Source organism: Hemitrygon akajei, chromosome 14 (genome assembly GCF_048418815.1).
Source record: "Hemitrygon akajei chromosome 14, sHemAka1.3, whole genome shotgun sequence".
Lineage (NCBI taxonomy): Eukaryota > Metazoa > Chordata > Chondrichthyes > Myliobatiformes > Dasyatidae > Hemitrygon > Hemitrygon akajei.
In genome coordinates this window covers 80,030,186-80,046,966 of record NC_133137.1, presented here as the reverse complement: position 1 = coordinate 80,046,966, position 16,781 = coordinate 80,030,186, and the positions used below count along the sequence as shown (strand labels likewise).

At 43.8% G+C, this 16,781-nt stretch overlaps 1 protein-coding gene across 4 annotated transcripts in view; it reads left to right on the top strand.

Moving 5' to 3' along the window:
• dmtf1 (cyclin D binding myb-like transcription factor 1) overlaps positions 1 to 16,781 on the top strand; it is a 101,068-nt gene that overhangs the window by 72,633 nt on the left and 11,654 nt on the right. For all 4 annotated transcript variants that reach the window (XM_073066435.1, XM_073066437.1, XM_073066438.1 and 1 more), the window contains exons 9-13: positions 2,241 to 2,350; positions 9,047 to 9,275; positions 12,079 to 12,230; positions 13,921 to 14,139; positions 15,318 to 15,403. In XM_073066435.1, coding sequence (XP_072922536.1) covers positions 2,241 to 2,350; positions 9,047 to 9,275; positions 12,079 to 12,230; positions 13,921 to 14,139; positions 15,318 to 15,403 — 796 coding nt within the window. The remainder of the gene's footprint in view (positions 1 to 2,240; positions 2,351 to 9,046; positions 9,276 to 12,078; positions 12,231 to 13,920; positions 14,140 to 15,317; positions 15,404 to 16,781) is intronic.

Sequence of the window (16,781 nt, the reverse complement as noted above, 5' to 3'; positions counted from 1 at the left end):
GACCTCTCTGTATGTCCTATTTATCACCGCCTTAGCCTCCCAAACGACTCAGTCTACATCCACACTACGCCAGATAAATCCATATCCGAAGCTTTTTCTCTTCGTTTTTACCTTCCGTCCACACTAAAACAGCGTTTTCATCTCTCGAAACCAGAGCTTTTCAGGAACGCTTTCCAGGGTGGGTATTTTTGAAAATGCTGCTCGGGCAGATCAGTGTGGACGGGGTAACCGGAGACTTCTGAAAACACTGTCAGACGGCAACGCGCTATTTCATTGTTTTCTTGAACGCAACCTAACAATTTCAGAACAGACGGCAACAAGACTGAAGCCAGAAGAGTTAGAAATGTACTCACCAAATACTTTGACCTATAACTTACTGAATAAATAAGTATACTGTACTCACTTTGCCCTGTTTTCTGTCCTTGCTCGTATGAAGGTGGTTTACCTATTTATGCAAGTACTTCTCTGACAATAGATGTGTAACAGCCTAATGTAACATTGTATGGAAATACAAGATAACACTGATGCAGACATGTTTTATACACTTAACAAGGTTCTTTATTAATGCAACAGAGTTAGTCAGTTTTTCAATGTTCGTCGTCAGCCGGGTCAATCTGTCCGTGAATTCCCTGTCGGTTGCCTCCGTACGCTCCAGTATTTGTTTCTTTTTAAGTTTTAAGTTCTCCTGCATGAAAACCAACAGCTGTCTGTCGTTTTAAGTCTTTCTAGTCTGTAACTACACAAACGCGCACTTTCACGGCGAGATTCAACACGAAACATGTCGCTTGTTTTCGGTAGATGTGTCCTGCGCATGCACAGGAGGAGGAGATTCACCGAAATCAACATTTCAGTGTGGATAGAGATATTTTTAAAAACACACAGTGTGGACGCCTATCGTTTTTACGCGAAACCGGCGTTTTCAAAATTATCCGGTCTAGTGTGGATGTAGCCTCAGAGTTCGTCCATTTCCAATTCTAATTCCTTAACAGGGATTGTTAGAAGCTGCAGATGGATGCACTTCTTGCATGTGTAGTTGTCAGGGACACTGGAGGTCTCCCTGCCTTCCCACATCCCGCAAGAGGAGCATTCAGCTATGTCCACTAACCTAGCTGGCCAGACACAAAGAAAGGAAGTAAAAAAAAACTCAAGCTTTCTTTCAGTTTGCTTCTTCTGAAGCTTCTCATCGCTGAAGCTTTGAAGAACTAAAGCTTCAAGGTCATCACTCTGACTCTGTCCACTCAGACAACGGCCGCTACGCTTGCCCCTGCCTTCCTTAAGTTTGCTCTTGCTAATCAGTCCCAAACGCCGACTGTCTGCTGGTCAAAGCTCTTTTTCACTGTAGCGATCCGCGGCTGCCTTTTGTACTCGGGCAGTGGACCTGATTGAAGTCCCCTCCTCTCAAAACTTCCAGTGTCCAGATTGGCCACTGGTCAAAGTCATAGAGCACTGCAGCACAGAAACAGGTTCTTCAGCCCATCTAGTCTGTGCTGACCCAGACCTGCCTCGTCCCATCTATCTGTATCCGGACCATGGTTCTTCATGCCCCTCCCATGCTTGTACTTATCCAAACTTCTCTTCAAGCATTACGATTGAACCTACATTCACCATTTCCACTGGCAACTCGTTCCACACTCACACCATCCTCTGAGTGAAGATGTTTGTGATGCCTGGAGTCCACACATCTTGGGTCTTCACTGAGCAGAAAAATGAGGATATGTACATTGTGTAGGCAGAAGGGATTAATTGAGTTGGACAATTGATTACTAATTTAATTGGTTTGGCTCAACATTTTGGGCTGAAGTGCCTTTTGTTGTGTTGTACAGTTCTGTGTTTTATTTTAGAAATGCTTATGTTTATTGGAATAATGTACTCAGTAGGTAGGAGAGGTCCTTGACAATATCCATGTTTTTGTTACCTGAGGAGAATCCATTCTCCCTATCGCACAACAAATTGGTGTACTCTTTACACACAAAGAGCACTAATTGTAAAATTTAATTTCAACTCAACACCTAGATTCTTCACACCAAATAGAAAAGTTTAAAGTGTTTTAAAACACTTGCAGTTTAAAATATTAATAGTCAATCTCACTAAATCACGTCCTCGTTTGTATTATAGTTCTCACAAGATGGTACTGAAATAATCAATTTGTTAAAGGGTTTTATAGTTATGTAATGTAATCTGGCCAAACAAATATACATGGAGAATGGATATATTGAGAATGTTCTTTGCTGTACATTTAGGTTGCGATCCAGGCATGGGAATGACTGGGCAACGATTGGGGCAGCTCTGGGAAGGAGTGCTTCCTCTGTGAAAGACCGATGCAGATTAATGAAAGACACGTGTAACACTGGTAAAGTTACTTTGCAAGTGCAACTTTACTAAAGCATAAGGTTTTTGTCTTTGCTTTTGCATTACCAGTCTGCCGTATATTTTATGTTAATTTAAATTCTGCTGAACACGGCAAGATAGATTTCTGGTTTCTTCAGGCACCTAACCCCACACCCACTTTTTAAAAGCTTAAAGCATGCATGAGGACAATACGTGACCCTTACCATCCTCTCCATCATCAGATTCCTGAATGGTCCACCAATATTACCTCATTATTCTTTTAGTTTCTCTTTTTATTTTTGTAATTTACAGATTTTTTAAAATGTCTTGCAATGGTGGTGGAGGTGGATTACGATAGGGTCTTTTAAGAGACTTTTGGATAGGTATATGGAGCTTAGAAAAATAGAGGGCTATGGGTGCCCTAGTAATTTTTAAGGTAGGGAGACGTTTGGCACAACTTTGTGGGCCGAAGGGCCTGTATTGTGCTGTAAGTTTTCTATGTTTCTATGCTGCTCCAAAACAACAAATTTCACACCATAAACACGGGAAGTCTGCAGGAACTGGAAATCCAAAGCATCACAAACAAAATGCTGGAGAAACTCAGCAGGTCAGGCAGCATCTATGGGGAGAAATGGACAGGCGACATTACAGGTCAAGATCCTTCTCCTAGACTAGATAAAGGGTCTCAACCTGAAACATAGACTAGCTACTTCCCTCCACAGGTGCTGTGAGATGAGGAACTGCTACAGGCTTGTTGTTACAGAAACATGGCTCTGGGACAACATGCGTGCACCATCAACCTACAGGCCGGAACAGTCAGGGACTCGGGCTGTGTATCATTTTTGTAACTCTATGTTTGTCTGCTATCAAAATTATATGTGCTGCATACTGTTGTGTGACTTGCACCTTGGCGCCAGAGGAATACTGTTTCATTTGGCAGTATTCATGTGTATGGTTGAGTGACAAATGCAATGTTCACATTCATTTCGAAAGGACTAGAATATAAAAGCAAGGTTGTGATGCTGAAGCTTTATAACGCATTGGTCAGGCATCACCCGGAGTATTGTGGGTAGTTTAGGATCCCTTGTCTAAGAAAAGATGTGCTGGCATTGGAGAGGGTCCAGATGAAGTTCACAAGAATAATCCCAGGAATGAAAGGGTTAGTGTTGAGGAGCGATTGATGACTCTGGGCCTGTACTCACTGGAGTTTAGAAGAATGGGGGGGGTGCGAATCTCATCAAAACCTATTGAATATTGCAAGGTGTCTGGATAGAGTGTTATGGAGGGGATGTTTCCTATAGTGGGGGGTGGGGGGTGAGGGTCTAGGACCAGAGGGCACATCCTCAGAATTGAGAACATCCACTTAGAACAGCGATGAAGAAACATTTCTTTAGTCAGAGGGCAGTGAATGTGTGGAATGCATTGTCACAGACAGCTGTGGAGACCATGTCATAGGGTATATTTAAAGCAGGGGTTAATATGTTCTTGATTAATCAGGGCATCAAAGGTTACAGGCAAAAGGCAGGAAAATGGGGCTGAGAGGAATAATAAATCATCCTTGGGGAGCAGACTCGATGGGCTGAATGGCATAATTCTGCTCTAGTGGAAAATTAAATGCTGATTTCCTCCACTGCTTTGTGCGTGGTTGCCAATGACTGGTGTTGAAAGATCACAGCCTCCTGGTATACTTACTGCTTCCAAAGGCACCTTTGACGACAAGCTGATAGATAGAGCCAAAAACGCACAACACCTGCACTATACCATGGAGCTGAGAGTTAAACCAGACATCCTCACACTTCTCGTTTCCATGGTAATTCCTCACTGACATCTGCCCCACTGTTCTCTCCTCATAACAGCCTGCAAACCAAGCCTGGACATTTTGGGCTTCATCATCATTGTGTGCAGAGTCATATGGTAATAGCGATCATGGTCTTTCCACAGCCACGATTCCTCTTGGCAAATTTTTCTACAGAAGTGGTTTGCCATTGCCGCCTTTTGGGCAGTGTCTTTACAAGATGGGTGACCCCAGCCATTATCGATAGTCTTCAGAGGTTGTCTGCCTGACACCACTGGTCACACCACCAGGACTTGTGATATGCACCAGCTGCTCATACAACCATCCACCAAATGCTCCTGTGGCTTCACATGTCCCTGATCGGGGGTGGAGGGGCTAAGCAGGTGCTACACCTTGCCCTAGGGTGACCTGCAGGCTAGTGGAGGGAAGGAGAGTCTTACACTTCCTTTGGTAGAGGTGAATCTCCACCCTGCCACCCAACATTTAAGCCACATAATTAATAATAATAATTCTGTCTAAGCAGATGAATGAATATGTGTTGGGCCATTTCCCATTACCTCAGCTGCTCAAGTTCCTAATATTTGCAAACTTTACATAGCATGTTATTTCCTTGATTTGGTGCATACAATCTAAAAGAGCAGGGATTCCCAACCTTTTTTATGCTATGAGCCCTTACCATTAAATGAGGGGTCCATGGACCCCAGGCTGGGAACCCCTGGTCTGGAGCCATGATAACCTTGTGTTCTTGGCCATTATCACATCACTCACATTGAAGTTTCAGTTCTAGTTTATTGTCATTCAACCATATTTATGTATATCGCCAAACAAAACAGTGTGCCTCGGGATCAAAATGCTCAATACAATGCCTATAAAAGGTATTCACCCCACACCCCCCAGCCGTGGAAGTCTTCATGTTTTATTGTCATACAACATTGAATCACAGTAGATTTAATTAGGCTTCTTTTGACATCGATCGATAGAAAAGATGCCTTTGTGTCAAAGGGAAATCAGATCTCTACAAAGTAATCTAAATTAATTACAAATACAAAACATAAAATAATTGATTGCATAAGTACTCATCCCCTTCAAGTCAGTATTTAGTAGATGCACCCTTTGGCAGCAATTACAGCCTTCCGTCTGAGTCTCTATCGGCTTTGCACATCTGGACACTGCAATTTTTCCCCATTCTTCTTTACAATTCTGCTCAAGTTGTGTCAGATTGCTTGGGGGTTGTGAGTGAACAGCCCTTTTCAAGTCCAGCCACACATTCTCAGTTTGATTGAGGTCTAGACTCTAACTTGGCATCTCCAAGATAATAACTCTGTTGCTTTTAAGTCATTCCTGTGTAGCTTTGGCTTTATGCTTGGTGTCATTGTCTTGCTGGAAAACAAATCCTCTCCCAAGTCAGTTCTCTTGCAGACTGCATCAGGTTTTCCTCCAGGATTTCCCTGTGTTTTGCTGCATTCATTTTACCTTCACAAGCTTCCAGGGCCTGCTGCAGTGAAGCATTCCCACAGCATGATGCAGCCACCACCATGCTTCACTGTAGGGATGATGTGCGGTGTTTAGCCTGGTTGCCAAAAAGCTCAATTTTGGTTTCATCAGACCATAGAACCTTCTTCCAGCTGGCTTCAGAGTCTCCCACATGCCCTCTGGCAAACTCTAGGTGAGATTTCATGTAAGGTTTCTTTCAACACTGGCTTTCTCTTTGCCGCTCTTGCATAAAGCTGTGTAGCACCCGGGCAACAGTTGTTGTTTGCACAGTCTCTCCCATCTCAGCCACTGAAGCTTGTAACTCCTCCAGAGTTGTCATTGGTCTCTTAGTGGTCTCCCTTACTAGTCCCCTTCTTGCACAGTCACTCTGTTTTTGAGGACAGTCTACTTTAGGCAGAATTACAGCTGTACCATATTCTTTCCACCTCTTGATGATTGACTTAACTGTCCAGTGACTTGGAAACTTTCTTGTATCCACCTCCTGACTTGTGCTATTCATTACCATTTTTTTTGGAGTTGCTTAATGTGTTCTTTTGTCTTCATGGTGTAGTTTTTGCCAGGATACTGACAGTTGGACCTTCCAGACACAGGTGTATTTTTACTAGTCATTTGAAACACCTTGACTGCACATGGTGATCTCCATTTAACCAGTTAGGTTTAGAAGTTAATGATTTAATTTCTAAAACAAATTGGCTGAACCTGTGATGATTTGGTGTGTCACATTAAAGGGGGTGAATACTTATGCAATCAATTATTCAGTATTTTATATTTATAATTAACTTAGATCACTTTGTAGAGATCTGCTTTCACTTTGACACAAAAGAATCGTTTTAAGCAGTGTCAAAAAAAAAAGCCAAATTAAATCCACTATGATTCAATGTTATAAAACATGAAAACTTCTAGGTGGGGGGTGGGGGAGGGGTGACTACCTTATATTGGCTCTGAATACTCACACACAACACAAAGTGATATTACTGAAAATAATTTTTAAAATAATAAAATATATTCCAGACATTTAGCATAAGGTGCATTTACGACACAAGTTAAAAAGAAAACAGTATAACACTACAGATGCTTAATATGTGATGAGACCTGTGTGGTGGCAGGGAGTTCAGTCATCTCATGGCCTGGGGAGTCTTTCATTTTATCTTTATTTACTTCTTTCCCTTTCAAAACGGGTAGCAGGAATATTTACTCATGAAGGGAGGGAATCTGAGTTTACAAGGTCAAAGTCCTCAGTAGGATTCTGCTCTGATGTAACACAACCTACGGATGAGAAATTACATGTTGCAATGTGTTGCATGAAAACCGTGGGGGAGGTTCATGGAACTGGAATGATTCTGTTCTGGTGATTGTACCGTGCCCATATAAACCCCCTGTAAATACAAGGGTGCCCTTGTTTTGGTGTTGGAATGATCTCCAGAAGAAATGGTCCTTGCGCACCAACCTACTGTCACTACCAGGTAGCAGTCTGGTGCGGGAGACGCGCTGTGGAACAGAATGAAAGGGCTTACACGTTAGCCACTTGGTGAGTGCCTTGATAGTTCCTGCTCTGAGCAATTACGTGTAAAGAGAAAAGCACACTAGAATATGAAAATGAAATCTTTCAATGCTTGTCCTTAGATCAGATGAGTTTGTCACATACATCAGAGTGTAATGAAATGTTTGTATGAGGCTGCCGAGTAAACTGTGCACACGGAAATGATCGATGCTGTCTTCTGAGGAAAGGTTCATGAGCTAGGGCTTTTCTCTTTGGAGTGAAGGAGGATGAGAGGTGACTTGATGGAGGTGTATAAGATAATAAGAGGCACAGATCGAGTGGATAACCAGAGAATTATTCCCAGGGTGGAAATGGTTAGTATGAAGCAGCCATAGCTTTAAGGTGATCAGAGGAAAGTACAGGGTGGATGTCAGAGATTTTTTTTATATGATAAGTGGTGGGTGTGTGGGATGCACTGCTAGGGCCTGTGGTAGAGGCAGATACATTAGGGACATTTAGGAAACTCTTAGATGGATAAATGGACAATAGAATAATGAAGGACTATGTGGGAGGGGAGGGAGGGATTGATCTTGGAGAAAGTTAAAAGTTCGGCACAACATCATGGGCCGAAGGGCCTGTACTGACTATGTTGGAAATACAGCAAATATGAAAACCACAGAGTAATGTAACGTACAATAATGCAAAGGGAAATTCTGAATTGACAGTAATGGAAGAGGCGGAGGTAAGAGTCCGAGAACGTGGCAATACCAAGAAGGGCGGGTGAAAAGGTAGGAGTCAGAGAACATGGCAGCACCGGGAAGGGCATATGAGAGGGTAAGAGTCAGAGAATCTGGCAGCACCGGGAAGGGCATATGAGAGGGTAAGAGTCAGAGAATCTGGCAGCACCGGGAAGGGCATATGAGAGGGTAAGAGTCAGAGAATCTGGCAGCACCGGGAAGGGCATATGAGAGGGTAAGAGTCAGAGAATCTGGCAGCACCGGGAACGGCATATGAGAGGGTAAGAGATCAAGAATCTGGCAGCACCGGGAAGGGCATATGAGAGGGTAAGAGTCAGAGAATCTGGCAGCACCGGGAAGGGCATATGAGAGGGTAAGAGTCAGAGAACATGGCAGCACCGGGAACGGCATATGAGAGGTGTGACCAGTTCAGGAGTCTCGCAGCACTGGACAAGAAGCCATTCGTGAGTCTGGTTTTTTAGGCTTTCAAGCTCCTTTTTCTTCTCCTTGAATGAGGCCTTTTTTCCACTGTAGCCTCTCTTGCAACACCTGTTCGTTAAGAAAGTGATGTGTTTGAGTGACAGTGTGGAACATTTTGTTCTTGAACAAGTCATCTTACTGCTTAATTGGCATTTTGTGCAAAATAATCATGATCTCACTTGACACAGATTCTTCTGTTTTTAAAAACTCTTCTGTTTTAAAGTTTTCAGGGAATTATTTCGAAATTATAATGGGAAGACCTTTCAGTCTAGCATGATGACAGTTTTATAAGCATTTGATTAAACTGAATGTTTAAAGATTTATTTTCTACATGAGTAAAAGTGATCAGGAAGAAAAAAATGGATTAGCAGACACAAATTAAATGAAGTGCCAGTACAAAAGGTGAAGTTCTGTAGCTTGTCTGGGCGCTTAAAGCTAACAGCATTTTCTAGACCTGTTCGCAAAATTGAAGATCAGCTTTATTTGTCACATGTATATCGAAACGTACAGTAACTGCATCAAATCAAATCAGCGGGTATTGTGCAGGGCAAGTGGCGCCTAACCCTAATCGGTATTGATTACATTTACGTTGTTTCTAAAGACCACCCTGAACACATTCTGGAGATGTTTCTTTATCTATTTTTGCTTCCTGTTGGTAAATGAAGCAATTTTGCCAGATAATATTTCATGAACCCTGGCCGTAGCAATGTTTTCTCACATCTGCTTTTGCAGGTAAGTGGACGGTGGAGGAAGAGAAGAGACTGGCCGAGGTGGTGCACGAGTTAACAGCCACTGACCCTGGCGACATTGTCACACAGGGAGTATCTTGGGCAGCAGTGGCGGAGCGAGTGGGGACCCGCTCGGAGAAGCAGTGTCGCTCCAAGTGGCTCAATTACCTCAACTGGAAGCAGAGCGGAGGGACGGAATGGAGCAAAGATGACGAAATGAACCTAATCCTGAGGTACACCACTTCCATGTAGCAGGTCTGAGCATAAAGGACCATTTAACTCAAGCGCAGCAGCAAGCCCTCCCAGCCCAATAAGCCCTTGCCGCCCAATTACACCAGCGTGACCAATTAACCTACCAACCAATATGTCTTTGGAATGTGGGTAGAAACTGGAGCACATGGAGGAAACCCACATGGACGTGGAAAGAACATACAAACTCCTTACAGTGGCCGGAATTGAACTGGGTCCACTGGTGTGATACTAGTGTTTCACTAACTGCTAGGCTACTGCGCTGCTGCCAGTGTCGGCACGATGTTTTCTTTGCAAATTGAGCCATACTCAGTTTGAACTTGTGTCATCTTCACCATGGGATAGAAGCAGAGAGGTTGGAGAGGCTCAGATTGTACTCACTGGAGCCCAGGAGAGTGAGGGGTGATTTTACAGAAGTTTATAAATCCAGGAGAGGCGTAGTTCGTCTTTCCCAGGGTTTGGGAATTGAGAACTAGAGGTTTAAGTTGAGAGGAGAGAGATTTTATAGGAACTTGAACTTTACCAGGATGCTGTCTGGATTAGAAGCTATGTGTTGTAATGAGCAATTGGACAAACTTGAGTTGTTTTCTCTGGAGCAGTAGAGGCTGAGAGGAGATCTGATAGAGGTTTATAAGATTATGAGAGGCATAGACAGAGTAGACACGCAGTATCTGTTTCCCGGGGTTGAAATGTCTAATACCAGAGGGCATGCATTTAAGGTGAGGGGGTAATTTCAAAAGAGATGCGAAGTGCATGTTTTACACAGAGAGTGGTGGGTGTGGAACGCGCTGCCTGGGGTGGTGGTAGAGGCAGATTATTTTGGGGGCTTTTAAGAGACGTTTAGATAGACACGTGAGTGTGAGGCCATTGTGTAGGCAGAAGTGATTAGTTTAGTTGGTCATTTGATTACTAATTTAAGGGCCTGTTCCTGTGCTATACTGTTCGATGTTCTAAAGGGCCAATGTTATTAAACACAGAGGGTGGTCTGTATATGGAACAAGCTGTCAGAAGATGTGGTTGAGACAGGTATTAAACACACCAAAAAAAGCCAGTTGGACAGGTATAGATGGGCTGAAGGGCCTGCTGTACATCTCTGACTGAGGTTGTTGGGAGTTGAGCAGAGACAGTGTGTGAGTGTGACTGAGTAGGACCTTCTGCATTATAAATCTTGCAGCCTTTTTAAAAAGAGAGATTAGCTTTATTTGTCACACGTACATCGAAACATACAGTGAAATGCGTCGTTTGCGTCAAATCAACTCAGCGTGGATAGTGCTGGGCAGCGCACAAGTGTCACCACATTTCCAGCGCCAACATAGCATGCCCACAAGTTGCTAACCCTAACCGTGTAAGCTTTAAGTGATGCCTTTTAGCAGCAAATAACCTTCAAGTCAATTTCAAGTTCAAGATTGTCATTTAACTATACCCATGAATACAGACAAATGAAACAGTGTTCCTCCGTCACACACAGAACACAGCCCATATAACACAAATGATTATGATAGCAGAAAAACACAGTTACAAAAAATATTAAAAACTAATAATATAGCCCAAGACCAATTCTGCAGATGCTGGAAATCTAGAACAGCACATGTAAAATGCTGGAGGGATTCAAGAGGTCAGGCAGCATCTGTGGAGGGGAATAAAGTTTCAGGCTGAGACCGTTTATCAGGACTGGTAAAGGGGCAGAAACCAGAATAAGAAGGTGGTGGATAGAGGGGAAGGAGTACAAGCTGACAGGTATTAGGTGAGACCTGGTGAGAGGGTATTAAATAAGAAGCTGGGAGGTGATAGGTAGAAGAGGTAAAGGGCTGAAGAAGAAGGAATCTGATAGGGAGGAGAGTGGACTATGGGAGAAAGGGAAGGAGGAGGGGCACCAGAGGGAGGTGATAGGCAGGTGAGGAGAAGAGAAGTGGTGAGACGGGAGCCAGAGTGGGAAAGGGGGAGAAATTGCTGGAAGTTAGTGAAATCGATGTTCATGCCATCAGGTTGAAGGCTGCCCTTACCTGTAGTCTAAGATTGTCAGTTTGGAAAAGATTATACAAATGGGAGATTGACAATGGGTGGGAGAATGTTAAGGTTGAAGTGGAAACTAATGTTGCTGGTGTAGATCATTCAGAGAATTATTGGCACATTTCCTTATAAAAGGTAATTTTTTGACATAACTTCTCATTGTGGGGTACATTGGATTAATTAAGTTGCTCAAACAGATCTAAGCCAGAATTAAAGTTCCCCAGACTCTGAAGAAGTTTGTTTGTACAATGAAAACTTTAGTGAGGTTTTGTGACTTTGAGTTTATAAACAGATTAACACTTCTGTGTCCTACCACAGGTGAAATAGAACATAGCTCTTGAATTAAGTAGTTCAAAAATAATTATTTTAGATGGAGACGGGTAGTGTTGCACACACCAGTAAGAGGAATCAAAAGACAGATTATTATCGAAATGAGGCGAGGCTGTGAATGAGCAAAGTTCAGAGGGATCGAGGTGCCTTGGGAAATGAATCACAAAATGTTAGCAAGCCACTTCATTGGGCAGGCAGGGAAATGGGCATTGGTGTTTGCTGGTAGAATAACAAGGTGGGGGAAAGGGGAGGAGGACAAGCTGGCAGGTGATAGGTGAGACCAGATGAGGGGGAAGGTGGGTGGCTAGGGGAGAGAGGATTAAGATTTTAACCATTTTAGCTTCCAGATTGTGAAGACCTATTTAGTTGGACCAACAAGTATTATTTGGGCTTACAGACCTTCTGACTCTTCATGGACAAGTGTATTTATTTAATAACTTGGTTTAGAATTGCAGAACTGAACGCAGAAGATGAGAGTGAGATAAATTGGGATGTCATGGCCGAAGGTTGGAGCAGTGTCCGCTCTCCGCAGTGGCTGAGAAGCAAATGGTGGACAATCAAGCGGCAAGTTACGAACCACAAGGATCTGACATTTGCAGGTACAGGCATTGTCAGAGTGCAGTCTCCCTCGGGAGCGGTCTCATTGTGTGGTGTTGCAGCCCTGAAATAAAACCAGAATGTTGTGATGAAGGGTGATAGGGCCAAATCGTTACCTTTGATACTTCCACCACAGATGCTGCCTGACCTCCTTAAGTATCTCCAGCATTGTCTGTTTTCTATCCTACTATATGTTAAATGTTAAGAAGTTAGCTGTCACGTTCAATTACTACACCCCACCACCAGCAGGAGCTTCAAACAGCATCTCTTATGTCCTCTAGTATTTACAGTATACTGACTGCCCGTTACACTGCTGGAGTTTAAGGCAGCAGTGAAGTTCCTCCATCTCTGTCTCTCCTTGGCCTCTCAGAAGTAGGATTCTTCATTTTTGTTTGACCAATCAGGGTTATTAGCCCTGAGCTGACCCCCTGAACCTGGAGGACCTGGAGTCTCTACCTTTTGACCTGTTTGGCGTGGATGACATGAACAAGAGCCGAAGATAAAGCCCTGTCTCCAGCCAGCTTGCTCTCCGGGTCATTGAGACAGTTGTGGATGTAACATTCCCACCCTGTAATAAAACCCCAGTCTATCCACCCCAACTATACCTCTCATAATTTTATCTCCTTCTATTAGGCAGCCCCTCAAACGCTGGAGAATCTTTTAGGGGCCAGGCCAACGTTTCTGCAGTATTATGGGGTGCTGTGCTGTCGAGGTGCTTGGGTTTGATGGCTATCTAAACCAGGGGTTCCCAACCTGGGATCCACGGACCCCTCTGTAAATGGTGGGGGTCCATGGCATAAAAAAGGTTGGGAACTCCTGCTCTAAACTCAGTGGAAACAGTCCCATGCCCTGGTTCAAAACAGGTTTCCAGAGCTAGTGTCATTCAACGTTTAAAACAGGTGAAACAAAAAATACTCTGCAGAGCATGCCGAATCCGAATCTGAATCAGGTTTAATATTACTGGCATATGTTGTGAAACTTGTTGATTTGCGGCAGAAGTAGTGTAATAAATAATAAAAACTATAAAAAGAAAAAAAGTAGTGCGGTAGTGTTCATGGGTTCAATGTCCATTCAGAAATCTGATGGTGGAGGGGAGAAGCTGTTCCTGCATCATAGAGGATGTGCCTTCAGGCTCCTGTACCGCCTCCCTCATGGTAGCAATGAGAAGAGGTCATGTCCTGCGTGATGGGTGCTGCCTTTTTGAGGCATCACCTTTTGAAGATGTCCTGGATACTGGGGAGGCTAGTGCCCACGATGGAGCTGGCTGAGTTATACTTTCTGCAGCTTTTTCCGATCCTGTGCAGTGGCCCCTCCATTCCAGATGGTGATGTAAAGAAACAGGCAATGTTTCGAGTCAATAACTTGCTTGATCTGAAGGAAACAAGTTAGTTGTTACCACACAGCTGTCTGTGGAATCTTGCTGTGCACAAGTTGACCTCTGTATTTCCTACATTGCTAGAGTGCCCACAATTCAAAATTATCTCCTGATTTACAGAAATACAGGTACTTAATTATCTTTTGCTAGTTTAGTTCCTTTTCCAAACATCCAGGTTTGATATTTGAAATACTAGTAAATTTTATCAATGCATTGATGGTTTTGCTGATACTGACATTAATTTGTGGCCACGTTTTTGCTTGGTGAAAGTGTCACCCGCAGTTCCAACAATGATAGCTATCTTTCTGCCTCCGCAGAGCTGGTCGAGAGCCTGCGGCAGCTGGTGGAGACCCTGAAGCAGCCGCACCTACCGGTGCACCAGCTCCCCGAGGGTCAAACCGGGTCGAGTTCACGCAGTTCGAATCCAGCCTCCGTCCAGCAGCTACGCGTACGGTTGGCTCAGATGGAGGAGAGCAGCAGTGTCCCGAACAGCCCCGTGACAGCCCTACAAATCCCTGTGCAGATCACTCACGTCGGTACGTGGAGCCCAGCGGATGCGTTCGCGTGCTGCTTCTGTCAGTCACTGAATGTGTCGTCCGGTGCACTAAAGGCACGATGTGGCAATCAATATTTAGCTCAAGGATCCAATTAGTAACTCTCAGTCCAGTCAGATCAATGTCACTCACCGTCACAGGCGAATGTACGCAGGGTGTTCAGGTTTATCTATCACATCTACCAGGAAGCGTACAGTCAAACGCGTAACATCCAACTCACCATGAAAACTAGATTTACACAGCAGCGACAATACATTGCAAGGACAAACATAGATTAACAAATTATATTGAACTTGCACATGCAAAATAAACAACAAAATACACAAAATAATACCAGTGAAAATTGAGAGAACAGAAGATGCAGTCTGAGGTGGTGTTAGGCCTTTTCACCCCAGTTCAAGAACCCCATGGCAGTGGGGAAGAAGCTGTTGTTGAACCTTGAGGTTTGGGTCTTTGGGCTCCTGTGCTTCCTGCATGATGGTAGCATCGAGAAGAGGACGTGGACCAGATGCTGGGAATAAGTAGTCTAGCTAAGTTTTGTGTTTTTTTAAATGTTACATGTCACAAATATACATACAACAGTACAGGCCCATAGGTCCATGATGCCAACTCTTTAACCTACTGTCAGATCAATCTTACCCTTCCCTACATCATAACCCTCTGTTTTTCTATCACCTGTATGCCTATCTAAGAATTTTTTAGATACCCTAATGTATCTGCCTCTACCACTATCCTTGGCAATGTGTTCCGCACACTCACCACTCTGTAAAAATTCTTACCTTCCCCCCCATACTTTCCTCCAATCATCTTAAAATTATGTTCCCTCACATTAACCATTTCCACCCTGGGAAAAAGTCTCTGGCTGCCCACGCAATCTATGCATCTTATCATCTTGTACACCTCTCATCCTCCTCCACTCCAAAGAGAAAAGCCCTAGCTTGTTCAACCTTTCCTCATAAGTGCTCTCTAATCCAGCCAGTATCCTGGTAAATCTCCTCTGCCCTCTCGAAAGCTGCCCTATCCTTCCTGAATGAGGCAGCCAGAAGTGAACAGTGTAGTCTAACCAGGGTTCTATAGAGCTGTAACATTACCTTGAACCCAACCTTACTGAACAAACATGACAAGAATATGATTGGTTTATAACCATAATGTTTCTGCAGCAACAGGCGATTCCTGCGGCACTAATGTAGACTGTGAAACAATCACACTGAACGCTGGAACCCTGCAGAGGTTCGAATTCCTCCCAGTGAGTATAACAATTCATTTGGAATTGCCTCTGCCTTGTTACTATGAATTCTGTGTTCTTCTCAAACCATTCAGCATAATGAACCCTGCAGATGAGACTGATTTCACAGGAGACCATTAACAAAGTAATGAAATTGCTAGGATTTCCAAACTAATAGCAAGTTAAGTGAATGCAATAAGATCCATGCTGTGACAGGAATGTAGCTGATGTTAACTGAGGTTCAGCCCTTGTAAGAGCAGAGAACATCAGACAGAATGTTGTTCCCACATGTACAGAAATCCTGCTGTCCTGGCTGAAAATGCGTCTGCTGTGAGTGTTGGACAAAGGGTCAATTAAGTTCAGCTCCGATCCCCACACAGGAAAAATAACCTGCTGATGTTCACTGACAAATGGGTGAGGTCTTGAACCATGTTGCCAATCTGCAGAGTTGTTCCTCATTGTGGAAAGAACAGTGTAGAGCAGGGGTTCCCAACCTTTTTTATGCCATCAACCCCTACCGTTAACGGGAACCCCTGGCGTAGAGGATGTAGGGAAGCAGCAGGTGAAAAAGGAAGAGTGATTAGAGAATCCTCTCTTGTGGAGGAGGAATCAGTACTCAGTTACCTCCTGAAAACTGAAAGGACTAGAGTATAAAAGCAAGGATGTAACGCTGAGGCTTTATAAGGCATTGGTCATAATGCACTGTAGTATTGTGAGCAGTTCTGGGTCCCATCGTCTAAGGAAGGGTGTGCTACCACTGGAGAATGATCCCTGGAGTGAAAGGGTTAACATATGAGGAACATTTGATGGCCCTAGGCCTGTACTCACTGCAATTCAGAAGAATGAGGCAAGATTTCATTGAAACCTATCAAATACTGAAAGGCTTAGAGTGGATGTGGAGAAGATGTTCCTATACTGGGGGAGGTCTCGGACCAGAGGACACAGCCTCAAAATAGAGGCACGACCATTTAGAACAGAGATGGGGCGGAATTTCTTTAGGCAGGGGGGGATGAATCTGGGGAATTCATTGCCACAGTCAGCTGTGGAGACCAAGGTAATGGGTGGAGGTTCATAGATTCTTGATGGGTCAGGGTGTCAGTGGTCACAGGGAGAACACAGGATAATGGGGTTGAGAGGGATAATAAATCAGCTATGATGGAATGGCAGAGCAGACTCGATGGCCTGAATGTCCTAATTCTGCTTCTATGTCTTTTGGTTTTATAATACATATTCCAACACACACACACACCAATGCACTTCCCACATCAACTACAAGATTCCATATGGGAATAGGGACTTGAGCACAAAGGAGAGAAAAAGGAGAGGTTTAAGAGGGGAGTTCCAGAGGTTGGGATGCAGGTATCTAAGGGCAACGATTAAACTTTGTGCCAGAATTGGA